We start from the raw sequence: 26,288 nt of genomic DNA, 5'->3' as shown, positions 1-26,288 counted from the left end.
CTTGTGTATTTGGAGTTTTTCTGAGATAGGGTCTTGACATATAGTCCAGGCTGGTTTTGAACTCCCTACAATCTCCAGGTTGGCTTGAATCCATGATCCTCTACCTCAACATTTTGAATACTGGAATTAAAAGATGTGCCAAAATGCCCAGTAATTTTTTTTTGTTTTTTTAAAATACAGTACATAAATTTCGTAATTCAGATAAACCATAGTTCATGTAATTCTCTAATGTTGACCTTTTAGATTATTTTCAGTTTTTATTATTAGAATATATCTGGTTATTTTATAACTAGAGATTAGGTCTTGGCATATATCCCTTGTTATTTTATGATAAATTCTTAAAATTAGAATCACAAAAGTAAAAGATATTCATTTTAAAGCTTTTAATGTAATACTCTCAGGTTTGCTAGATTACAGTCTCATTACTAACATAACGTAAACACTCTCCAATACCTTAACTCTGATGTGTGTTATATTTTATTTTCTGCTGCTGAATTTCAAACCCAAGGCCTTACACATGCTGGTTAAGCACTGTACTTTTGAGCTATGCTCCCAACCCTGTGATGATGCTTTTCTTAATTTTGCTGAATTCAGTACATCCAAAATATTATCGTTCTAACATATAATCAAAATAAAAGTATTGAATTGTTTTTGCCTTCTTTTTGTATCCGGTCTTTGAAATCTGAGGGTTTTTTGGGTTTTTTTAATCATGGGAAGAGAGATACTATAAAAATTTTCAGGCAAAAAAAATTGTTTTAAAGTGTAAGGAATATAATTCTATCATAGAAAACTTAGGTTAAACAGCCAGCTAAAAGAAGCATAAGGAAGAAACAGTTAATCTGGGGGCTGGGGGTTTAGCTCAGCGGCATAAGCGCCTGCCTTGAAAGCAGGCAGTCGTGAGTTCGATCCCTGGTACCGATAAAAAGGAAAAAGACAAAAAAAAAAAAAAAAGAAACAGTTAATCTAAAAACCAAGATAAAGAGCCATGAGAATAATCTGTACTAGTTTTACAGATTTTTGGTAAGTCTAAAATTACTTAAAGATAAAAAGAAAAAAAAGCAAAAGAACAGCAGAGAACTTTCAGTAAAATAGGACAGCCTACCTTTCTTAGTCTTATATAACCATACTATTATAACCCATTAACAAATTAATGGTACGATATTATTTATTAAAATGCAGCCTTTATTCATCAGTTCATTTTATGTTCCAGGAACCCATGTTACATTTAGTTACATATTGTTTGCATTTAGAGGACAATTCCTCAGTCTCCACTAGTTTATGAAAATTGCCTAACTTTAGTTTGTCACAAGGAAACATGAAACAATCCCAAATTGAGAGACATTTTACAAAATATTGATACATGCTCTATTAAAGTGTTATGGAGGTGACACCATGCAGTTTTGGAAAGAAAACCTCTCAAGTGATGCTGTGTCCTTCTGGAACATTATTTGAAGGTGTATAACATGTCTAAAAGTCTTACTACTATTAATATTAGTCTAGCAATCATTGCTTGGTTAAACTAAGGTTTGAGAATTTTCTCCATTGTAAAAAAATAACTGTGTTTCCCTATTATAAACAGTAAATATGGGGGTTCTACTTCAGAGACTGAGACAGAAGGATTAGAAGTTCAAGGCCAGCCTGAGCAACTTAACAAGTCCACATTGCAAAAAAGTACAAGGGAAGATACTTGGAGACTTCGTAAAGATTATGTTTCTCCTTAAACTTTTTCTACTAATTTTAGCATCCATTAGTGAAAATTATAACCTTTACAGTTATTACTGTGGTGTTTACTTAGTGGTTTTCTGTCGCAATTGAAGAGCTGTGTCTTCTCCATCATTTATTTTACTTATTTAATTATTCATGTCAGCACAGACTCATACATACTGTGGGTTTTAATTCAGCACTATAATTATTTTTTGTTCAAATCATTCCATATATGACCATTAGGAACTCCTGTCATTTGATGTATCACATTCTTTGAGTATTTCCTTTACTTTGTGGCATAATGAAATGCTTATATTATTTGCTGAGGAATCAACTACTTCTCCAACTGGTCTTGGTTCCTTTTATTAGACAGTAATAATTAGAAACTAATATATGGATGCTTGATATGTTTATACTATTGAGGTCATTGTCTCCAGGTTCTCCTTTTTTTTTCTGTGGTACCGGGGATTGAACTCACAACCTTGCACTTGCCAAGCAGGTGCTTATGCCACCGAGCTAAATCCCCAGCTTCCAGGTTCTCTTTTGCTAAAAGTTTTTATCATGAATAGTGTTAAATTTTTTACTTTTATTTATTTTTTTGCATCTGTTGAAATCAGTTGTTTTTCACCTACACTGCAGCAATATGGTGAATTACACTGATTATTTTCAAACATTCAACCAATTATGAATTTCTAGAATAAACTCATTACTTACTATGTTTATTATCCTTTCTGTATATGACTGTATTTATTTGTTCAAGATTTCTACATTATTCTTATGAGAAGTATCTATAGTTTTCTATTCTTGTTTTTGTCTGATTTTATTGTAAGGGTAATATTAACCCCAATAAATGAATTGGAAACTATACCCTTTTCTAGTTTCTGAAAGAGTTTCTCAAGATTTGGTGTTATTTGATCTTTAAATATATGTTAGAACTTACCAATGAATTCATCCCAGAAATTTTCTTTATGGCAAGATTTTCAAATTATAAATTTAGATTTTTTTTAGGAGCCAAGGATATATACATATACATAGCTTAGCAGCACAAGCACCTGACTGGCAAGCGCAAGGTTGTGAGTTCAACCCCCAGTTTGTTTTTTTTTTAGTTTCTTTTATATGTGTAGGACCATGAGTTGGATTGGATTTATCCCTGAGTCAGTAGATGGCTTACTGGTAACTGACTCAGCCTAAATACAAATTCATTCTTATGGCCAGGGGACTTGGCAGACGTGTTATCAGAAGAGAGTTGTGACATGTTCGAGCTCCAGGGAAATTATCAGGCAGCTTGTGTCAGTTTGTATTTACTGTACTGTCTTCTATACTCCAAACCATAGACTTTGAAGCAAATTTTTTTTTTGTAATATAGATGTACTGAAATGAGTTTTAATTTTAATATTCCCTTCCTCCTTCCATTCCCCCAATGAATTGTGAATTTTTTTATAGGCCTTCAGGAAATACATGATTGACCTCCTCTTAAACCTTTAATTTCATCACTTTGTTTACCCTACTTTCTCCCATAGCCTTCCCTTCTTTTGCCTGCTAGGTACCAGCAGAGTGACCTCTTAATTTCTTTTCACAAAGATGTTGAGTCTTTTCACTTTCAGCCTCTTACACTTAGAGTTTGTTTTATCTGCTTAGAATACTCTTGATTTTCCACAGTTTATCAACACATTTACAGCCTAAGCTCTCTTGTCACCTCCTCAGAATCCTTTGGTACCTCTGTTACCTGAAGTAGCCCTTCCTTGTTATTTTTTAACAAAACGTCTTTTGTCTTTTTTGCTTTGTTTTACTCAAAGCATTTTTGAAAATCTGTAATAATTGGTTCTTTTTAAGTTTTTTAGAGTCTGACTTTCTTAAATATATAGCTTCATAAAGGGATGACTTAGTTATTGGCCATAATTGGGTCTCAAGTTTCTACTAAATCTTAAGACACTCATATCTATTTGTTGTGTGAATTAATACATGTGAACAGAAGTAAGAGGTACATGTGTGTCCCAGGGTAGAAACCTATTTCATTCATTTATTCTCCAAGTATTTTTTGTTTGCTTTGTGAGGTTGGGCATTGAACCAGGGCTGGTGCATGCCAGGCAAGTGTTCTACCACTGAGCCCATCCTCTCAATATTTTTTGAATGCATTCTTTATACAAGGGGGTTGAGTGTGAGTGTGTTTGTTTGTTTGTTTGTTTTTGAGACAGGGTCTCACTGTGCTCACTCTGTAGTTCAGGCTAATCTTAAACTCACAGTGTAGCCCAGGCTGGCCTCAAACTCACAACAGTCCTCCTGCCTCAGCCTCCCAAGTACTGGGATTACAGGCATGCATTACCATGCCTGACTTAAAGGGTATTTTTATAGATATAAAATCTGATCTGGAGGGCTAAAGGGGCTGTTATCAATGTAATCTATTATTTTTGCTTTACAAAATGAATTCCCTATGAAATTCCTTCTTAGAGTTTAACCCTAATTCTTACATATAATAAAAGTCTTTGGTAAATATCTCTCTTACAGACAAGGAAACAAGATTCCGAGAAAATGTAGGTCAAAATCTCATAACTATTTAATAGTATAGCTCTTACTAAACATACCTTTCTTAACCCATTTCCATATTTGTCTCACAACACACTGCCTCCTTTCTTTAAAATTTTATTTTCATTGTACTAAAAAATCAGCAAGGCATAATATTACTAAGCATTGAAAAAGCAGTTGCTTTTTACCTCTCTGGAAAGCAAGCAACTTGACCTTTTTTTTTTTCCTTTTCAGCTTTAAAGTGAAGTGGTAGTTATTCCCCTGTGTAAGTTAAAAGCACTCTAAAAATACAAGAATCTAACCACGTGTGGTAGCACATGCCTATAATTGCTGCACTCTGGGATGTTTGAGCCCAACATGGGCAACTTCACGAGACCTATCTCAAATTGAAATATTAAAAGGCTGGAGAGGACTGGAGATGTTACCACCAGGAACACTTGAGTTCAGTCCTCACTACTACCAAAAAAAAAAAAAAAAAAAGGCTTCATTTTTTGTTTTCAAAACTAATCAAGTTTCTCTGAGGTCACACAGCTAATCTGGAATGCGAGCCAGGTTCTCTGGTTGTCTTGCTTCTGAAGTACTGTGCTGCCCCTTAGTGATAGCTGCTTCATAAGAGTCCTGAGACAATACATGGGGAAAGGCTTTTCATAATTTGAGGCATTCTGTATAAGCAGAACAGAAGCACTGTAAAGTCTCTAAAAGTAAATACTAAAGGAAAAAGGGATTAGAAACTCCTTTGCATTCTCTCAGTTTAGATTTCTTAAATAAAATTTCAAATACTTTTGATGCCAGAGTAGTCTTAGTGAAATGCAATTCTAATTGAATGAACAGACCATGACCACATTTGAAAAATATAAGGCCTATGATCCTAATTTAGTGACCTTTATAAGCAGTAGTTTTATCTCATATAAGTTTCTGTATAGTTGTATGTAAATCGTTTAATAAATATTTTATTATTACATTTAAATAATGATAAGATATATTTGAAAAGAATAATATACAATTAGACTCCTGGCATTCAATAATTTGAGATGAGTTTTCTCAACTTTTTATGAACCTTAGTAGCTCATCATGTATGGTTTTGTTGAGTTATAAACTTGATTGTTGTATGTTGTGAAACTGGTGTTGAGGAAGTCACCTGGCTGCTGAGTAAGCCTCACCATCTGGACAGCAGCACTTATAATTCACATTTACTGCTTGTTATTATATTTACATGGTAATTAACATGAAATAATTTACACACACATTATTTGTTACTTTGTGAAACATTACCCTAAGGAGAAAATAACCATTATAAAGTTTATGTTGGCTAAGTGGTCCTCAGACATCAGTGCGTTAAGTGGGAAAATGGGAAGTATATGGAAGAAATTATATGTTTGTAATATTAGTAGCCATAATCTTTGAGATACACAATGATTTTCTTCCAGTGGATAGTGCAATGTCTGATATCCCTTAAATGCTTGTTACATTCCTGAATGAATTGGTAAGGAGCAAAGAATCATGAGAGCATAAAACTTATAGTGGGAAAACGAGTTAGTTTTGCCTAAATATACAGATGGGATGGGAAGCTCACAAATGCATGCCTTCTGAGCTGGACTTTGAAATATATGTAAATTGTTTACATTGAGAACTGGGAAAGGAAAATCTAAAGAGAGAAAGGCTATGAGGCATTAAAGTACCTTGACTATCAGGTACATCCAACCTACAGGCCACATGTGGCCCTGGACAGCTAAAGAGGCCTTAAGGATGGTAAGCTTTTAACACTTTGTGTGATTTTTAGCGATTTTTTTTTTCTGTGATTCACTTGTGCAGTGTTTGAATGCAAACTGCATAGGCAACAACAGAATGCTGTATAGTGTGTTAGAGAGCACCCTGACTTCACCTTATATGCCTTCCACACAGTCAGTGGAATCAAAACTTGTGTTTTGAACATTCCATGTTCTTGTGTGACTTGGTGAGTAACATGTACCGATGACTGATGATATTTCAACTTACCTGCACGTGCATGTACCTGTACCTTTAAAGACAAGCATTTATCATTATTAAGTAGACATGTGAACTGTTTATTAAATGTGGGTTTATATTTCATAAAATAATTCAGTAAGTTAAAATATTAAAAAAAAATAAAGGAGCACCCGAGCATAGTCGCACATGCCTGTGACCCCAACACTTGAGGCAGGAGGATTGCCTTGAGTTCGAGGCCAGCCTAGGCTACATAGTGAGTTCAAGGTCAGTGTGAACTACATAGTGAAACTCTTGTCTCAAGTTGCATGCATTAACTATTTTATATGTGGCCCAAGACAATTGCTTCTTGACTCAGTGCAGCCTAGGGAAGCCAAAGGTTGAACACCTATGTTCTCTAGATGCTTTGAATATTAGCTTTGGTTTTTGTTCTCTTCTGAGCCTTACATGACAATTCCGTGAGGTGAGTGCATATAGTCCAGTGTTTAAACATTGGCAAGACCTAGGTTCGAATACATAAAGAAAAAGCATAGTTCCATTTTTATTTACACAGACCAGATGAGTCAGTACTGATTGACACAGAGAAATTTTTTTTAAAGTTTCAGAAGCAGATTAGAAAATGCTTCTTTAATATTTCATAGAATCTTGGTTATTTAGGTAGTTTTTAGGACTTTAGTCCTTTTAAACCACCTACCTGATGATCAATAAATGAAAACTATAATCCCCATATTCTCAAAAGCTTTCTGTTTTTGCTATAGTTAAAGCAATTCGTTGAATTTTTAACTTTTTTTTTTTTCCACTTCTTTTTTTTTTCTTTTTATTGGTACCAGGGATCAAACTCACGACCACCTGCTTGCAAGGCGGCAGGTGCTTATGCCGCTGAGCTAAATCCCCAGCCCTGAATTTTTAACTTTTTGTACACAAATGCTTGATTAAAATACTTTGAAAGGAGGAAAAAATAAAAGGCCAAAAACTTACAGAAAGAGATATCAGAACCAGGTCCATGCAAAAATAGTCAGCTGATTTTTAAGAGTAAAGTCACTTCAGCAGAGAAAAAAATCTGTTTAGTCGTATTATAATTGGACATACACATGTGAAAACATAAAGGTAGACATTAAGCCCACCTTTCCCAAAATTAACTGGAAATAGATCATAGACTTAATGTAAAATAAATGTAAATATAAAATACAAAACTGAAATTTTTAAGTTTATAACACAGGAAAAAAAATCTAGGTAACTGGGTTTGGCAATGAGTTTTTAAATCCAGCACTAGAAACACTATCCATGATACAATGGACTTCATTAAAATTATAATTAAAATTTAAAATTCAGGCTATGCCAAAAATACAAAAAAAATAGCTGGGGGTTTAGCTCAGCGGCATAAGTACTTGCCTCGCAAGTGCAAGGTCATGAGTTCAATCCCTGGTACAAAAAAAAATGCTTCATCCAAAGATACAAAAAAATGAAAAGAAAAATAAGACATATTCAAGGTGAAAATGTTCACAAAACACAAGGTTTTTGAGAACAAAATAATTTTTAATACTCAACACTTAAAGATCTGAACAGGCACTTCATTAAAAAAAAGATGCACTAATGGTAAATTAAGCACCTGAAAAGCGGCATGGTGGTACATGCCTGTAATCCCAACACTTGGAAAGCTGAGTCAAGAGGATTTCCAAGAATTAGAAGACAGCCTGGGGTCCATAGTGAGTTCAAGGCCAGCCTTGAACTACATAGCAAGACCCTGTCTCAAGGAAACAAAAACAAAACAAACAAACAACAAACCATTGTATAAAAAGTTACTCAGCATCTTCTTGTCATTAAGGAATTGCAAATTAAAACAACAGTGAGATTCTACTACACACCTCTTAGCGTGCCTAACATCCAAACCTGACCAGACTAAATGCTGTTGAGGATGTGAAGAAATGGGAACACTGGTATGGGAATGCATTTTTAGAAGATAATTTGACATTTCCTTACAAAACTGAATACAGTCTTTCCATATATTTCAGCTGTCAAGTTCCTTGTTATTAAATTGGTTGGGAGCTTATAAAAACTTACATATGAATGTTTATAGCAGCTTTATTCATAATTGCCAAAAGTTGGAAGCAACCAAGATGTCTTTCAGTACATGAATAAGCAAACTGCACGTGCCCGTATATTGAAGTATTGTTCAGAAATAAACTACTAAGCCCAAAAAACAGTTTGAGGAACTTTAAATATCTGACAGAAGCCAGTCTGAAAAGTTCATATATTGTGTAATTCCAGCTAGTTCTATGACATTCTGGATAAGGCAAAGCTATAGAGACAGTAGAAAGAGGCTATTGCAAAAGATTTGGGATAGAAAGGAGAGGGTAAAATGAATGTGTGAAGTGTGAAAGATATTTAGGCCAGTTAAACTATCCTATATGATTCTGTAACATGTTACAGACATGTGACATTGTGCAGTCCAACATCCCATAAAACCAGTACAGTGAAAAAAGTGAACACCAGTGTGAACTGTGGACTTTGATTAATAACACAGCAATGTTGGTTCACCAGTTGTGACAAATGTGACACACTAATCCAAGATGTTAATAATAGGTGGGGAGAAAGGGTGTATGGAAGTTCTATACTTGCTGACGATTATAAACCTAAACTTTTCTTAGCCTAGAAGGAAGGAAGGGAAGGAGAAGAAAGATAAAACAGAAAAGCTGGGCACCCCAGCTACTCAGGAAGTGAAAACAGGATCATAAATCTGGACAACTCAGCAAGACCCTGTCTCAAAAAAATTTTTAAAAGATGAGGGAGGAGTAATTCAGTACTCCCTGGGTTCAGTTGTCCAGTACTAGGAAGAGGACAGAAAGAAAAACAAAATGACCTACCAACAGCTCACAGCTAATGATTTACCTTGCATTTTCTTTTCTTTTTTCTCCAATACTTTTCTCTGTTAGCTACTTAACATTTTGTCAGTAGGTAACTTCATGTGATTATAAAACAGTTTGTGCCAAATCATGAAAAAAGCAAATATAGATACTTTTTCCTTTGTACACAGTGTTATATGTATGCCACAATATTAATATAAGTGGAAGAAAAGTTACAGATAATTTCTGCTTTAAGCTTTTTCTGTGCATTCCAAATGTTATTTGTAAATTAATATCTAAGGGTTAAAATAGCATATATGTATCCTACTACAGTTTAATTGGTTCAGTTAACAATTATAAGAGGTATTTGTATAGAAATAAACAAGAAAGAGACCTTGAGAATGGGAAGGAGAGATTAACAGTAAATAAGACTTCACCCCAGCAGTACATAATGATCTGACTGGTTGTTGACAGTTTCATCAATTATTGTAGCTTATGAAGGGATTGATTTTTAAATTTTGTTATGCACTTGCTCGTTTTCTTACTTATTATTTCCTTGTGCTTTTAAAAGAAGATTCTGTTACCTGATTTTCACCAAGTTCTTTCATTTCATTGGTTTAAATTATTTTTAAGTCACATTTTTTCCTCTCGGAACTTTTAAAAAGAAGTAAGTATGACTTCAGTGATTCCTCAGTATAACAATTGGTGATGAAATTTAGTTCATTGTTTTCAACAATTTTAAATTAATCTTGAGAGAAACAGGTACTTGTTGCTTAATTACAGGCTCCAGATGACGTTTTGGAATGTTTCTATCCTGTTATGAAGAATAATTCCGCTTGATTATGTATTTTATATCCCAAAAGAAAACCATTTCAAATTCAAATTTTATTGTTATTCTATCTTTATGGAGCTACTCTTGTTGATTTATATCTAGAGTGTTTAGGTTACTCTTTGTGCATGGTGTTTATTTACTTCATTTGGTTTTAACTAAATGAGTAGGAATTTAGAGACTTAGGTAGTTTGGGAAGAATTTAAAATCATTGGCCTTCTTGTTTATGCCTCTGTATAAGTGAAATACTTGTGTATGACTTCTTCCTATAAAATGGAAGATGTACTCTTAAACCTAACTCTTTGATAATCATGTATGTTTTATTTTGAAATATGCCTTACAGCCTGTTTTAGGACTAAAAGAAAGATTACTAATATTTAAGTGAGTTTAAAAGGAAGGAAAACCTCTTCCTCTGGAGAGTAGGATATTTGGGTTTATAATTTTAGTTTTCCTTTGGTTATTTTCTTTTCAGGTGAATTTTGCAAACACTGTGTTTTCTTTGACTACAATTATATGCTCTATAAATTACCGTAATCTGAGGATAGTCAATGTCAAATTTTTAAGGTGGTCTATTTCAACATATCCTTTTAAGAAAATCTACTACATGAAAATCCAGTTTTATACAAAAATGAAAAGTATTTGCTTTATGAGGCTTTTTTGTATTAAGGTCGTGTAACTTATATTGAGAATATTCTTTAAATTGATAAAAATATCACTTGAAGAAAGCATACCTTTTAAGGAAAGTACTCATTACATAAAACAAGGGTTATATTTAAAAAAAAAAAAAAACAGGGTTATATTTGCATACTGCAAGAACAGAAGGGCCAGCAATGTAGCTCAGCAGCACAAGTGCCTGCCTGGCAAGCACAAAGTCCTGAGTTGAGTTTCCGATACCAAAAAAAAAAAAAAATGTCACAAAATTTCCTTGGTATGAAGCAGCATAGAAAGCTGTCCCTTTATGACCATTTCAACCCTACTTCTTAAGAACATTATCTTTGAATACAAAATACAGTAAGTTTATTTTCTAATTGCAGTCATTTAGTAGATAGGCTAGTTTATTAGCTATTTACAGAACTTTGGTTCTGACTTTCTAGTTGAGAATGAATGCTAATGAGATGCTATTATATCTTCAGGTTTTGTAGAGAACAGATAATCATAATAATAAAGTGTGTCTGGCTGGCTTTCTGGTGGCTTGTGTAAAATGCTTTGACTTTGTGTGTTTCTGTTTCTTTCTAGGCAGACTCTTTGAATTAGATAGAATTGTATTTTCACAAAGTAGTTTCTTGGTTTTTCTAAATGCTGGTTCACAGTTATATACTATTGAAAGTAGTTGTATACTATTGAAAGTTGTATACTATTGAAAGCTTTGTGTTCAGCCTAAATTGGCATTGGGTTTTTGTTATGGTTGTCACTTGATACATTGCTCAACACTTTCATTTTTGAATTTAACAACTTTTTTTGAATTAGTTATAGATTTGTATGTAGTTCTAAGAAACAACACAGGGAAATTCTATATATTGTTTACCCCGTGGTAACAGCTTGCATAGCTATGACAGTGTCACAACCAGGACATTAACAATAATATAATCTGATACAGGAGCATTTCTGATTTCACAAGGATCTCTCCTTTTGCCCTCTTATAAATACAACCACTTCCCTTCCACTTTTCACCCTGCACATAAGTACACAATAGCCACCAATCTATTCTCATGTTTGTATTTTGTTATTTCAAGACCATTACATATGTGTGGAATCACACAATATGTAACCTTTTAAGAGTAACTTGTTTGGTGGGTGGGTTGGTCAATTTGTTTGAAATAGGGTCTCACTTTGTTGTGCTCAAACAGCATCAGCCTTTGAAGTAGTAAAATTGGTCTTCAGCTCTCAGTATAATTCTCTGGAGACTCATCTAGGGGTTGCATTTATTAATAACTCATTCTTTTTATTAGTAAATAGTATTTCATGGCATGAATGTACGATAGTTTGCTTAATCATTTACCTGTTGAAGGACATCTAGGTTGTTTGCTGTATGGTCTTTTTCTCATTATTAAGTTGCTATAAATATTGTACAGGGTTTTTGCAAACACACATTCTCAAATGGTTAGGAATGTGATAGTTGAGTCATATAGTGGCTGGATGGTTGGCTCATATAGTTGGGTTTTTTAAACTAGTTTCTAAACTGTGAAAGTGTTTTCCAAAGTGACTATACCATTTTGCATTCTCACTAGTAAAATACGAGTTTCTCTATTTCCTCACCAACTCCATTTGGTGTTGACACTTAATGTTTTATTTCAGCCTTCCTAATAGGTGTGTAGTGATGAGTCATTGTTTCAATTTTCATCTCTCTAATGGCTAATGATATTGAACAGTTTTACATGTGCTTATTTGCTGCCTATCCTCTTCAATGAAATGTATCATATTTTTTGCTCATTTTCTCTAATCCTTTGTTAATTATGTGGTTTGGAGGTATTTTCCCCCAGTGTGTAATAAATCTTTTCATCCTATTAACAGGGTCTTTTTATGATTCTTCCTAAATTAGTCTGGAAAAGGATAGGATAGAGACTGAGACTGATTATGAAAAACTGAGAATTGTCATTTATTAAAACAACAGGAGCCGATTCAGACTAAAGTCTGGCCGATTGAGTTTGAATCCTGGCTCTGCCTGATGTCTATATGACTCTTGGCAAGTTACGCCCCATTTTCTTATTACTAAGTGAACACAACAGAAGTGAAATATTGTTTATATATTATATGGATAAATGAACTTCAGAGTCCAGGATTTTCTCCAGATGCCTTCAGAAATTAAATATTTTATATGTATAAATGGCTAAAAATCATCTGTAAATGTAGAAAAATTAAGTACAAGTTTACGTGTGTTCAGGACTTGAATTTTCTTTTTATTTGCAGCTCAGATCGTCTGATAGAAGAAACAATAAGGTAAGAATGATTTGTTTTACTTTGTTGGTACTTGGTTGTGTATATATTAATAAACAGATCAATTTAATCCTCTTCATTAGAGTGAAAATCAAGTCATTCTCTTTAAAGATGAGAATTTCATTAGATGGTAATATATTTTTACTGTGCCCTTCCCTTATAGGAGGCATTTAAAGCCCCAAACATTTATTTTCGACAGTTAACTGGAATTAGGCTGTTTTATTTAGGTTAATTTTTCCAGTGAATTCATCCTTGATATTTAATTCATACTCAATTTTTTATTACTTTTAAAAGTGAAAACAGTCATGATTTGATAAATGTCTGTCAACTGAAATAAGTATCTTTCATCAGTACATGAGCTCCCATCACATTTTGCCAGGAATTAAAAGTTTCTCTACAATTCTTTTAGTTTCCTTTTTTTTGTTTTCTTCCTTTGTATTTATCCTTGCCCTCATCTGATTTTGTAGGGCAAGGCTACTCAGATACAGGTATAAAAATTAGGGCTACCTCAAGGAATAGGACACTTGAAACCACGAAATCATTGCTGCTATTATTGTTCTGGTTAAACAGCATCATAGTTGGTCTTTTCATTTTAAATTATCTTTTGTTTCAAAATATGGTAGGTAACACAAAAGTGAAATTTCCCAGAACATGATTGCTTATGGGTAATGTAAAATTTAAGTAATAGTTATTTCTGCATATTCCATATGTTTGGAGACCTTTTAAAATATACAACTGAATATAGATTTTAACATCAATTTATTTAAACAACTAACCATTGGTGAGGGGAAAAAGGAAGGAAAAGAAAAGAAAAATAGAAGGAAAAAATAGAAACAAAGCTTTTGTTAATAAGGAGAGAAAGAGGGGTTGAAGGGATGGGACGTAATTGGGGAATAAAGAAGAATCAAAATATACCATGTACAAATATATATTCCCTATGATGAATGTCATAATTATGTATATTAAAGTGTACCAATAAAATTAATTTAAAAAAATAAAACTTAAATATAAAAAACTAAGTTAATATTTATAAATTTATATAGCTTTACCTATATAACTAGTATTATATGTTGTTGAAACAATAAATGTGAGTTTAGTTCACAGAACAGGTAAGAAAGTTTAAGTTCCAGTAAGCACATCAATGATTTATCCTTTTAAAAGCATTATATATTATTTGGAGCTTGTATTTTGCCTCTAAGTATCTGACCCTTGAAATAATAGACTATATTTCACTTAGCTCAACTTCAAGTGATGGGGTGAGATGAGAAACTATGTCTAGATATACTTTTATGTGGTACTGGAAATCATGCATATTCAACAAAGTAATAACTTAATGTATGATGATAATGTCCATTCTCTAAGGAATACAGAGTGCTTTGCAGAAATTATTTTTTAATTTCCATTCACTTGTGAGCAGAAGTACACAGGAGATAGTGAGACTTACAGTTCAAAAAACAAAGGTATATATGGTTCAAAGATTGGCTCCGATTATCCACCCTAGGTTTGAATCTTACTACCTTATATGAGACTCTGACACCTGTTTTTAAATAGCGGGTGCTTTGCCCAGGGCCCCTACTGAATTTCAGGCATAATTTTATCAGTTTCCATTTCTGCTGCTTACTTCATTTCTTGCTGATCACTTGTGCTTTCAGAAGTGCCCTCTGCAGTTTCTTCTCAGTTCTTAGCCTTCATCATTTTGGTTAGTTCCCATATGACAACCTGGATTTCTGGGTTCTTTGAGCCTTTGTATCGCTCTTCCTCAGTTCTCTGCCCTTATGCAAGGAGCTAGCCACCAAGGCCTCCAGCTAATTCTTCATCCCCATTAGCAGAGTCTATGTATGTTTTGAGTGTGTAGAACTCTGTCACAGATTTCTTTGACCCAATTGTCTGCTTGACCAGAAACCTACAGTCATCCTTCTGACCATTTTTCACAGATTCAGTTTTTTCCCTGAAGTTTCAGCTATGTAGGGTGTTTTTTTAGTGTTTCTGTTGTTATTCTTTTTGTTCTACTGTTCTACAGTGTTTCAGTATCCTCTTGTCTATATATTGCCTGACTCAATTTTATTTCTTCTTGCCTGTTCAAATCTTGAAATTAAAGTTTTAGACCAGATATGGTGTATGCCTGTAATCACAGCACTTGGGAGGCTGAGGCAGGAAGATTGCTGCGAGTTCAAGGCCAGCCTGGACTACATAGTGAATCAAAGGCCAGCCTAAACTACATAGCAAGACCTTGTCTAAAAAAAAAGGAGTGCCGGTGTTTAACTCAATGGTCTAAGCACTTGCCTGGCAAAATGCAGTCATGAGTTCAATTCCCCTTACCAGGAAAAAAAAAAAGAAAAATTAAAGTTTTCACTCATTTACCATTTATTTAGAGTAATCACCTAGCATCTCACTTTTATTAGCTACATGGTGGTTTATTCTCTGAGGTTTTGCCTTTCCAAACATACAGTCATCGGCTCTCAGAGTGGCCACACTAGTGGAGACTCAAGCAATGAATAACCCGGTAGTTTTTTCCCTTAGAGGCCACGCATCCTGTCAGCTGCTAGACTATAAGTTTTCTGCCTATAGATCTACAAATAGCAGACATTTTCCAGCTGTAGAACTGGGTCCGATTCAGTCCATCGCTGCATGTCTTATACATGCAGATCCTTGGTCTTACGCTGCCTAGGTTCCTTAAGAAGTAAGGAAATCTAGGTCTTTGCTCAAGAATTGAAGAAAAATCTAGGGCAAAGGATACAGCTCAGCGGCATAGCACCTGCATGGCAAGCACACAGTCCTGAGTTTGATTACTGGTGCCAGAAAGAAAAATCTAGCTTCCCCTACCATCCTTGCCATGGTTCTCTCTTCACACAAAAAAGTGTACTCTCCGCCTGGCTCTCTTCCCAGGAGATCTCAGGGGAACTTGGGGTTTCAGATGGACCTTCCCCAGCATGTCTGCTCTTGTTCTAGTGTTACTTCATGGAAGAAAATGGGCCAAAGATGAGATCAGGAATTTCTACCATCTTCCCAGAATCTCAGTCTGTATTGCTTGCTTTTTTTTTTTTTAATGTTTCATAGCTTCCATTGTCTATAGCTTATCGTCATGTCAGTATCTAAAGCACTCTCATGTATCAAAAGGATACTGACCTTATCCTCTAGGATTTTAATGTTTAATGTGATAGAATGATACAAAATAAGTAGTAGTCACATCCTTTTAACAGAACATCAAAGTAGTCAAATGAAAAGATTGCATTCTGCAGTGTTTTTTCCTCTTTCTTAGTCATATTTGATAAATCTGTGGCCTTTGTTAGCTGGCTTAAAAAGCCAGTATAAACCAGGTGTGGTGCACATACCCATAATCCCAGCACTCTAGAAGCTAAGGCAGGAAGACGGCCAAGAGTTTGAGACCAGCCTGGGCTACACAGTGAATTCAAGGCCAGCCTGAACTACATAGCAAGGCCCTGTCTCAAAAAACAAAAACAAAACACCCACAGTGTAATCCTGCATGGGTACCCCAAATTTGTTATCTATCTGCTATGATTCTTTTTTTTTTTTTGAGAGGGGGTCTCGCTATGCAGATCAGACTGGTGGCAAACAGTTTGCTCATAAATTGGGAAAAGGTTATATATGAATATATGCTTCAGGTTCTTTTTATAGTTACAATTCTGTACTTCCCTCTCAACAATCTTTTTATTAAGAATATTTTAGTAGCTGGGTCCTTTTAAATCTATCTTAAGTTTGTAGTATGTGCTTTGTCTGATAATGTTACTTGTTATTTTAAAGAAAACATAAGAAGTGACCCATGGCTTATACAAAAAGATACCATTGAGTAGCGGTGATGTCATTCCAAAAAAAGGACAATAAGAAGATGTCATGGAAAGTGATTTTCCGTCTGTTATCCTGTTTGGGGCTTTTCAAGATGATAATGTAAAAACTGTAGTTTTAGAGGTTTGATGAGTGCTATGTGCAGAGTAATCTCAGATGCCAATTTGTTTCTTTTTCCCCCCCTTGAAGCATTGCTATGGCTACAAAAGAAAATATGACTTCACAGAGAGGAATGTTGAAGTCTATTCACAGCAAAATGAACACTTTGGCCAGTATCCTTTTTGAAAGTTTGAAATGTATGTGTGGTGTGTGGTATGTGTGCGCTTGTTCTTTTCTGTTGTCGAGGTAGGGCAGGCAGGTACGAGCATCAGTAGCAGCAAAGCCCCTCAGAAATTATATATGAATGCTTTCTACTTTGTGAAAGTTTGTGCTGCCTAGTACCATTGTTGGAAGACTGCACACTGGATGTTTATTGCCAGTAGATACAGGGAATGCGTTTTATAATTATTCACAAAATTATTTTATAATTAATAGTTCCATCCATGCTGGGTCTCCACTATATGTTGTCCAACTTGAAAACCATAAATTATGTTCTTTTTATTTTTCCAGTTTGGAGAACTAGTTAGTGGCAAATATATGCATAGAGTAGAAGCACAAAGTGTTTTCCAGGTTAGATTCACCGTTCATTGTGACCTTTTAGCCTTTTAGTTTCCCACTTTAAATTAAGATTAGTAATACTTTCAAGAGGTCCAGCAAGGAAACGTAATAAGCAGGCCATTCTGAAGCAGTTTTATTTACACTCTGGGAAGATGAGCCTCTTAGGGAAAAAGCTTTGTTCTGCAACCAGTATGAAGAAGGACCTTAAAATTTTCAAAAGTTGAGTATCTTCTGGTCCTAGATAATTTAAGGTTCCTTTTACTTTGATGCCTACTTTTCCTAAGGAAAAGGATGCCCTGGAGTGTATTGGTATTTTCTAATCATTTGTGTTTTGTTCTTGCCTTGTTACTTAGTGCAAAATCATACATCCAAAATCATTTATAGTTTGTATAGTGCTGCACAGGGTACAGAGCACTGTTACATGTAATATGTCACTTTATCATTACCATAAAACAGAGGATGTAGAAATTATTATGGTTGCTTTGCAGATGAAGAATTAGGGTAATAAAGGTGGCTTGGATGAGGTCCACAGCACGAGAAGTTAAGATTTTAAGTTTCTGTAAGATCAGGCTTTTTAAAACTATGAACTTAGTCAGTAGCAAGAGCAAAGGCTACTTAGTGAATACGGTATAAGAGTTTATATTTCATGAAATCACCGAATCTGAAATAGAAGTGATAATTATTTATCTGGGTCATTTAAAATACTAATTAAAACCATTCCAATGTGTGCATTAGAATTTGTTCCCTCTGTTCTTCATGTCCTTTACTGTGAGCTGGATGTATTTCTCCCCTGCTAGACCCTGTTTCCCTTTCCCTGTCTCTCCATCTAACTGTTTCTTCCTCTTCCTCCCTCCCTTCCTCGTGCCCTTCCTTTCTCTCCCTTCTTTGTGTTTTAGGAATTGAGTACAGAAAGCGCCGAGCTACCTCCCCAGGCTTCCCCCATCACCATGGCTCAAGGTGGATTTGAACTTTTGGTCCTCCTGCCTCAGCCTTCTAGAGTGCTTGGATTATATGTATGCCCTATGATGCCCAGCCCCACACAGTTTCTAAAGATTTTATTTTAAGACAGGGTCTCAAGGTAAAGCAGTATCCCAGAGCCCAGCATGATGCCTGGTATTGATTAGCCAATCAGGAATTTACAATGATTCCAAAAGAATGAGTGTTCAAAAAAACAATCAAGTGTTAGGACTCCATAGAGAAAAGTAGCAGATACCTAATTCATATTGACTTAAAGGCGATGAAAGTTAATTTTTCGTGTGACTGTAAAATCCAGGAGTGGAATTTGGCTTAAGGCATGACTGGGTTGAGTGGCTCATATTTTATCATCACGAACCTGCCTTTTCTCGCTTTTTTCCTTTTCTTTCTCTTGTCTCAGCTTTCCTCTGTTAACTTTACTCTCAAGCAGACTTCTTCCTCAGGATGAGAGAAATGGCTATAACACTAGCTTTGAACACTGGGAAAGAAAATTAAGCTGTCACAAAAATCTGGAAGAGTACTGTGCTGGCCTCAGCGTGAGACCCTGCCCACTCCTAACTCAGTCACTGGCCAAGGGTAGAATATTCTTACTAACCAGTCCTCTGTGTGTGTGTACTCCTGGTAATGGAGGGAAAGATCCACTCCATCCTATTTCAATTACTGAACTAGATTATTATAGAAAGAGGAAGGGGTAGTTAAAGGTAGACCGGACAAAACTGTGTCTACCATAAGTGGAATTTCCTGATGCCAAAAACATGTGTATACTCTTCTCTAAGCAAGAAAAGGTTAAGCGTTTTCTCTATGTGAGATTTTTTACTTTGTAAGAGTTTTTGTCTCATAGCAATATTCACTTTTTGTTCCACATTTTTAGAACTGTACTGTTGCTTCTGTTTTTTAAATTAATTTAAAGACTACTTTAATGTCCGTAAATTATATTCTAAGCATGGAGAAAATTCAAAATTAGAAGACATGATCCTACAATATGTAGAATATGTAAGTATATAAATAAATGTCCCAGGTCTGCATTTTGTTACAGAAAACTGCAGTGAAGATTCTCAGGGCAGTATTATTGGTGGTTTTTGAACTTTTTCTGTTAACAGTGAAGATGTACCTGCAGCTGTATTTTCTGAAATGGTTGCCAGGTGTACAAAGGAATCTGGAATGTAAAACAAGAAAGAGGATAGAGATATCTTGAAATACAAAGTAAAATGTAGCTAATGATGGATATAGTACCCCTACAATTGAATTTTTCCAATCTTTGCTCCCCTAATAGGATGTCCCCCTAATAGGATAGCTAGAAACTTTTCACCTACTTTTTTACTATATCCTGCCTACTTCTGCAAAGTAAATTTTAAATGTTAAATAATTCACCAGTACTTTAGTACATATACCTTAGAGTTGGTTCTAAATTAATTCAATCTAAGAGTTATTTCTCTATGGGGAAAGGATCAGATTTTCCTCAAAATCCTCAAGCTGAAATCCCTTGTCTCCTGAGACAAGTTTGTGAAAAAACAGGGGAACTAGGGAAGAAAACAGAGAAGAAAAGGGGGAGCAGGGTACGGACTGGCTGTACTGTGCCTTTCTGGCCACGCTGGCTCGCACCCTGACCCGAACTTGACAGCAAGCCCTCGGTGTGTCAGTGCCGCCATCAGTATTGCTTCCTCTCTCTTTATTTTTTCCTTCTTGTCATTATTCTTTGTGGACTACACATAAGACTGGGAGACTTGAATTTGTCCCAGTTTTGGAATGGGTTGAAGACTCTCAGCTAATTTTCTTCCTTCCTATTTCTTTCTGGCACTGACTGTTTTTGGAGTCTACCTGTTGGTATTTTTGTAATTCCCATGACTTCTCACTAAAGAAGTTTCTTTCAAATATGACCTTAATAAAGATTTCCCAAAGATCGTTTTCCAGCTGTGAACAGCCTAATCCAGAGGATCAACCTCAGGAAGCGGCGAGACTCCCTCATCCTAGGTGGTATAATTGGTATCTGTACCATCCTATTGCTGCTGTATGCTTTCCACTGACAGGATCCCTCCAAGAACTCTTGACAACCACCACTTTCACACCTGATCTGGTATAAGGAAAAGAAGAAAGGAGAGTTTGCCTGCCCTGAAAATTAGCCTGACCAGCCAGGTGAATTCAAAACTGATAGTGATGGCTCAGTGACATGGATTGCGCTGAAGCCAGTTTTTCTGTGCTATTTTTTTATAACACACATTTTCCTGGTTTTAGTTTAAAAACAAAAATAGGTTTCAGTTGCTTTTGTCTCCTTAGGAGGTAAGTAAAGCAATCAAAAACAAGAGTTTCTGTGCTTCCGTGGTAGTGTTGAAGCCTGATAACAAGCCAAGTCAGAGAGCTGGACTCTTCGATACCAGGTTTCTCTATACTATCCAAAGACACTTTTTCTGTCAGCCACTGGGTTGGGTTGTGAATAAAAATAATTCCTGTCCTTTTATTTAACACCCATGATGAAAAATCATAGGTTCGGTCTTGACAACCTTGATAGGTTTCTACTTGATATTCCCAACTCTTTTGGTAGTCAAGGAAAATTACATTTTTCACATTCTTTAGACCATCTTCAATGTTTAAGTTGTCTACAACAGAGAAAAAGACTGCAAAAAGACTTTTGTCTTTTTCTTTTCTTTTTTTAAAATTACAAGTGCACTGGGGTTAACTTGCTGGAAAGATGTCAAGGACAGGCCCTTTTTTTTTTTTTTTAAAGGAATCAGCCATTTGCTTTTTTTAAATCCCATTGAATTAATATTTGCTACTATAGGATGATGAAATCTAAGTTCTAACATGACCGAAAAAACAAAAAACTAATGGCCAGCATTTGTCAGTACACCTCATCATGTCAGGATTAGCCCTAGTTACTATTGGTGACTGTTCAGTTTTCAGTGAGATTGTATTCAACAAGTCACATGGAAAAGGACATGGAGGAGTCCACTGTCCAGCTAATTCCATTTGTAAATGCTCCATTACTTTGAAGCAAAAAAATTAAGAACCATTGTTTGATGATCTGTGTTCTGTGAAAATGTATTCCAAATCTGGTAAGGTTTTCCAAACATCTGGAGGATGGTTTCACTGTTGAAGGTGCCTATGACAATCTGTCTGTGTGCCCTTGTCTGCTGTTACCATCCCTGGATAGTGACAAAATTTTAAACTACCATCCCATAACTTTTTTTAAGTTTAAACATTACTAAAAATTCATTGCTTGTATTACTGAAATACCAGATACTTAATTTACACTCCTCCCCAAAGAAAAAGCTGCTATTCCCCATTGGTGTTGAAGATACTTAAGGACTGGCCTTCGACTGCCACCGGGAATGGGTACACTCTTCACTGCAGCGTGATGTGGAGATGCACCTGATACGGTGCATGATGGGTAGACTTAACATGAGTGTGAGAGATTTGTCATTCTAGTGTCGGAGTTTTATTACATTCTGAGTGTAAGGGACATTTGATATATTTTTCTTAACTATGGGATTTATTTTTCTAAATGAAATCCCCTGAAAAGAAAGTTTTAAGTTTGGGCTGGGGATTCAGCTCAGCAGCACAAGCGCCTGCCTGGCAAGTGCGAGGCCTTGAGTTTAATCCCTAGTACCAAAAATAAGTAAAGAAAGTTAAGTTTTCCCAGTGAACCTTAAAGGATCAAGGAAGTAAGTTCAGTTACTGAGTTTTCTTCTGAGAGAACAAAACTTCTCTCCCCTGATACTATTATCTTTGATTTTCAAAGGCCTTTGATTGGTGTAACTCAGCTAGAATTTGTGGGAGTTTGGTTGCTATATAGTTGGCATTTATAAAATCTGAAGTTATCATAAATAAAATTATTTATTTAATTATATTACCAGTCTTTTTTACTGGTCTGATTACTTGGTTTGTTCATTAAAGCTACTATTGTGAGAGTAATCTAGCTTGCTACAGCCAGGCAAAGAAACAGTGGCTGCTAACCCTCTCCAGGAGGGCTGTGCTCATGTGAAATAACAGAATCATGTTGGTTATTTTCTTTATGAAAATAAAGAAACAAGTTCTTCCAAGGAAGTTGGAAAGGCTTGGTGTAAATGTTGGTGTCAGATACGTCTGAATAACCTCTACTCTTACCATAGTGAAGTGTCTCTCTCACCCCAGAGCCGGAGAGTAGGAGGTAATTAAGAGAATGTGCTTCCCATCCCCTTGCAGAAAGGAAATGGAGATAAGCCCTTTAATGGAAGGAGCTTCATGAGGATCCTGTGACTATTGAGTTTCAGTTTTATGCCATTTAACTTTTTGAAAATCATCTTGGTTTTTCTCCCCTTTTCACTGTCTTTCTTACAGACCAGTTGCTAGGCTCAAGATCTCCAAAAGTTAATTACTTGTGTTTTGTTTTTGTTTTTTTTTTGGTACCAGGAATTGAACTCATGACCTTGCGCTTGCCAGGCAGCGCTTATGCCAGTGAGCTAAATCCCTGGCAGTTAGTCACTTGTTAAAGCCAGTCAGAGCCAGAAATTTTGAGGCTTAGCCCAGAGGTCAGAGGAATTTCCCATTTCTGGTCCCAGTGAAATGTTGGTACCTTTAGCCATTGTCTTATATAACAAATCTTTCCTTTTTGAGTCTCTTTAGAAACTATTCAGAACTCTCCATTTCACAAAACAAATATGAATACATCATTCAAACAGTTTTGTTTTGTTTTTGTTTTTGAGATGGCATCTGTCTAAGTTACCCAGGCTGGCCTCAAATATCTTTCTGCTTCAGCCTTTCCGGTAGCTGGGATAACCAGTTGTACCACTGTGCCTGGCTCTGAATGGTATGTTTCTAAGATTGTGTTCTAATGTGTCCTGATGACCTTAGTAAAAGTGTTCATTACCCAAGTTCAAGCCCAGGTATCGAAGAGCTGTAGGTGACCCTTCCTGGCAGTCTCCACGTTCTTTTATTATTACAGTACTATTAATAGTGCTGAGGACACCCTGTAACCTGCATTGTCCCCCTTGTTTTTCTGATGTTAAAAAGGACTTTCTCTACTGTTCCTGTGTCCTTTGTATAAGATTTATCTTTATACAAAATGTTTTTTTTTTTTCCATACTACCTGATATTCCAATTAGGTACAGGAGTAAACCTGTAAGAAAGGAGATGTGTGATGAAAGGAGACCCCTTCAGGGCACTTTCTGTGGAACCAAATAATATTTCCTTTAGCTCTGTCATATTGGATATGAATACGTCTGACTAGAAAAAGGTACTTACCAGGCCTTTTGATGAAGTGATTGGGATCTCCATGGAATTTATTTGCATTCCCACTGTTTTCTCTTTCACTGTTATGACCTTAACCTGATGAAAATGACTTTTAGGAACTGGTATAGTCCTTTGGGTTTCTAGAACCTCATGTTCTAGAAATACGATACGGTTTTGGAAATTGATTAGAGTTTTCTAACTAGTAGTACTAAGCTGTTGGGGATAAATGGCCATGTTGAGTTTTTTGGCAATTGTAACTAAAGAACAAATGAATTCTACGTAAATTACAGTGGTTATGTTCCATTCTCCTTTTAGGTTAGGGATTATTTATCCTCGCCTCCAAAAAGGTGCAGACCTTTTTAAATTACAGTCTTAATAAACTAACCTTACTTATTCCATTTTACGTGTTTATTCCTCTATATTCTTACATTTCATAGGGGGAAAAATGAGGAACAAGCGAATATTAAGGTTTTTTATTGAATAGGAAGCTGAGACAAAGCTAAGTTATGTCCAAAGGGATCTTTCTCATTTTGTTTGATACCTAACCTAAATTATCAAAGTTATTTGCATCAGTTCCCACCCTGTTGGCTCTTGAGAGAAGAAGAAAATTAATTCAGTCTCATTTTACACTAGTGAAAGATCATTCCTCATGAAAAATGCCAATATAAATTTTTAAAAGTCTATTCTTTTCTAAATGCACTTTCTAATTTTTTGCTTTTAAAATAGCTTCTTGGAACCAATTTTGTTGTATTTATACTTAATTTTTGTTCTCATCTAAATGTGCATTTTCTGATTGTATAGAAAAAGCTTTGTTATTTAATAATAAATTAAATATCTAAATGGTTGTGCCTATGATTATTTGTGTTAGAACAGTAACCACTGAGGCAGTTTGGGAACAGTGAGTATGAAATATTTGGTGTTGGTAAGTATCTCTCACGATACCTTAACATCCGGGAGGAAACAGTACAGGTACTCACAAATTATTACCCAGTGTTCAGAAACCACCTTACAAGCAGTCCATCAATATTTTAGCCCAAGGAGTAAAAGAAAGTCTTTCTATCAGCTTGAAGAGGAGATATGATAAAAATTGTATAATTTGACCAAAAAACAAGTTCTTTGCCTCCTTAAACAGTGACTTTTGTCCTGTAAATCAGAACTTGAAAATAGGAATAACTGATTTCTCATTACCTATGGAGTCTGCAGTCTCTTTTTGAAATAACAATACAGGGGTGTAGTTCAATGGTACTTGCCTCGCATGCCCGGGGCCTTGGGTTTGATCCCAGTACTCCAAAATAAATAAATTAAAAGACACTGAAGCATGATTATGTACCATGAAATTTGCCTTTTTCGAAACACATGGGTTTTAGTATATTTGTTGTGCAATGAGCACCACTGTCTGGCTTCAGAACATTTCTGTCTTCCATCAAGAAGAAACCCTGTACCCTTAGGAATTACTCCACACCCCATTCTTGTCCTTTCTGTCTGTACATACTATTTTCTACCTCCCAGTACCCCAGCTTTACCCTTGGGGATCCCATCCTGTATATGTGCACACATCCATGTAGACATACAAATAACTCAGCATCATTTAGTGAAGGAGCCATCCCATTTTACAGATAAGGAAACAGGACAGGGGTTAAGAAATTTGCTCATAATAATGGAATAAATATTTAAGTAAGGATTTGAATCTTGGAAGCTTTTTTCTCCTTTCTGTTGTGGGATGAAACCCAGAACCTTGCCCGTGCTGGGAAAGCACCCTATGTCCCACAAGCCCTTGAGGTCTCTTGCTGGTAAATATCACAGGTTCCACAAAATATATTTTTAATTTAAAAGGTGGTCATCTAGAACCTACTTGAAGCTTTGTAGCTTGATTATTTTCTTTTTAAAGAGGAATACTGATTTAAGGTCAACTCTAGCTATTATTATTCGGCCTGAAAATCAGCAAAAACTGTTGAGACAAGGCACAATTGTCCCCATACTTGTCATGTGGCTCCACTTACAAAAAAAATTTTTTTAATGAAAATATTAACATAAAAATAGAAGTCAGATTTTTTTTAAAAATGTATATAAAGCCCAAGAAACTTGTCAGTTTTTCCGTATTCTACAAAACAGCACCAACAAGAAGAGTAAAAAGGTGTTAAAAGTCATTGCAACAGCATTTTTAAAATGCAGCTTGCCTTATCTCCCACCCCCTTAAAAAAATGATGTATTATGGAGTGAAAAATGATTTTAAAATCTCTGGAAGGAGCGTCAAGCTTTTATCCCTACCATCTCTTTGAGTGTGAGAATGCTTCTGATTCTAGCTGTCCGTGCTTCATGAGAACAGATGAGGAATCAGGGTTTCAGGCTTCTCACAGGACCTGTGCCTATGGAGGGTGCATCTCTGGGGAGAGTTTTTGTTTGTTTGTTTGTTTGTTTTTCTGCCTTTTTTTTTTTTTTTTTTTTTTTTAGACAGGCTCTCACTATGTAGCCTCTAACCCACAGTGATCCTCCTGCCTCAGCCAAGTGCTGGGATCACAGGTGTGCACCACCACGCCTGGCTGTTTTAAGGAATACTAGTAGCCAAGTGCTTAATAAAGAGAACCTGTGAGTTAACAGTTCTTTATGAGGACTAATGGGTTAGTGCATTGAAGTTACAAAAAATGTATTTGAAGTCCTACCAATCTCTTCATAGCCTGTAGTTCTGAACCTCAAAATTCTGGCAAGCACTGGGGCCAGGCCTGGTGAAGCCGTTGCCACAGCTCTCTAGTTGGCACCATCCACATCATTAGGTTGCTGCTCCTGTTTGATTTGCCCTTTCCACTCTGTCCAGCACCCTCTTACCTGCTGTTAGAAATTCCTAGAAGTGGAGA

The 26,288-nt window shown here is 35.6% G+C and overlaps 1 protein-coding gene across 7 annotated transcripts in view; it reads left to right on the top strand.

The window, feature by feature from the left end:
- The window catches only part of Gosr1 (golgi SNAP receptor complex member 1), a 74,727-nt gene that overhangs the window by 22,001 nt on the left and 26,438 nt on the right, over nucleotides 1-26,288 (top strand). For 4 of the 7 annotated variants that reach the window (XM_003469694.5, XM_005003556.4, XM_063251095.1 and 1 more), the window contains exons 7-9: nucleotides 12,769-12,798; nucleotides 16,789-16,871; nucleotides 20,131-24,276. In XM_003469694.5, coding sequence (XP_003469742.1) covers nucleotides 12,769-12,798; nucleotides 16,789-16,871; nucleotides 20,131-20,255 — 238 coding nt within the window. In that variant the 3' untranslated portion in view covers nucleotides 20,256-24,276. The other 3 variants (XM_063251092.1, XM_063251091.1, XM_063251093.1) reach the window with 3 other exon arrangements.

This window comes from Cavia porcellus, unplaced genomic scaffold (assembly GCF_034190915.1).
Source record: "Cavia porcellus strain 051 isolate PalLab524CR breed Dunkin Hartley unplaced genomic scaffold, mCavPor4.1 scaffold_6, whole genome shotgun sequence".
Lineage (NCBI taxonomy): Eukaryota > Metazoa > Chordata > Mammalia > Rodentia > Caviidae > Cavia > Cavia porcellus.
The sequence above is the reverse complement of the archived record's forward strand: the minus strand, read 5'-3'. Positions and strand labels throughout refer to the sequence as shown.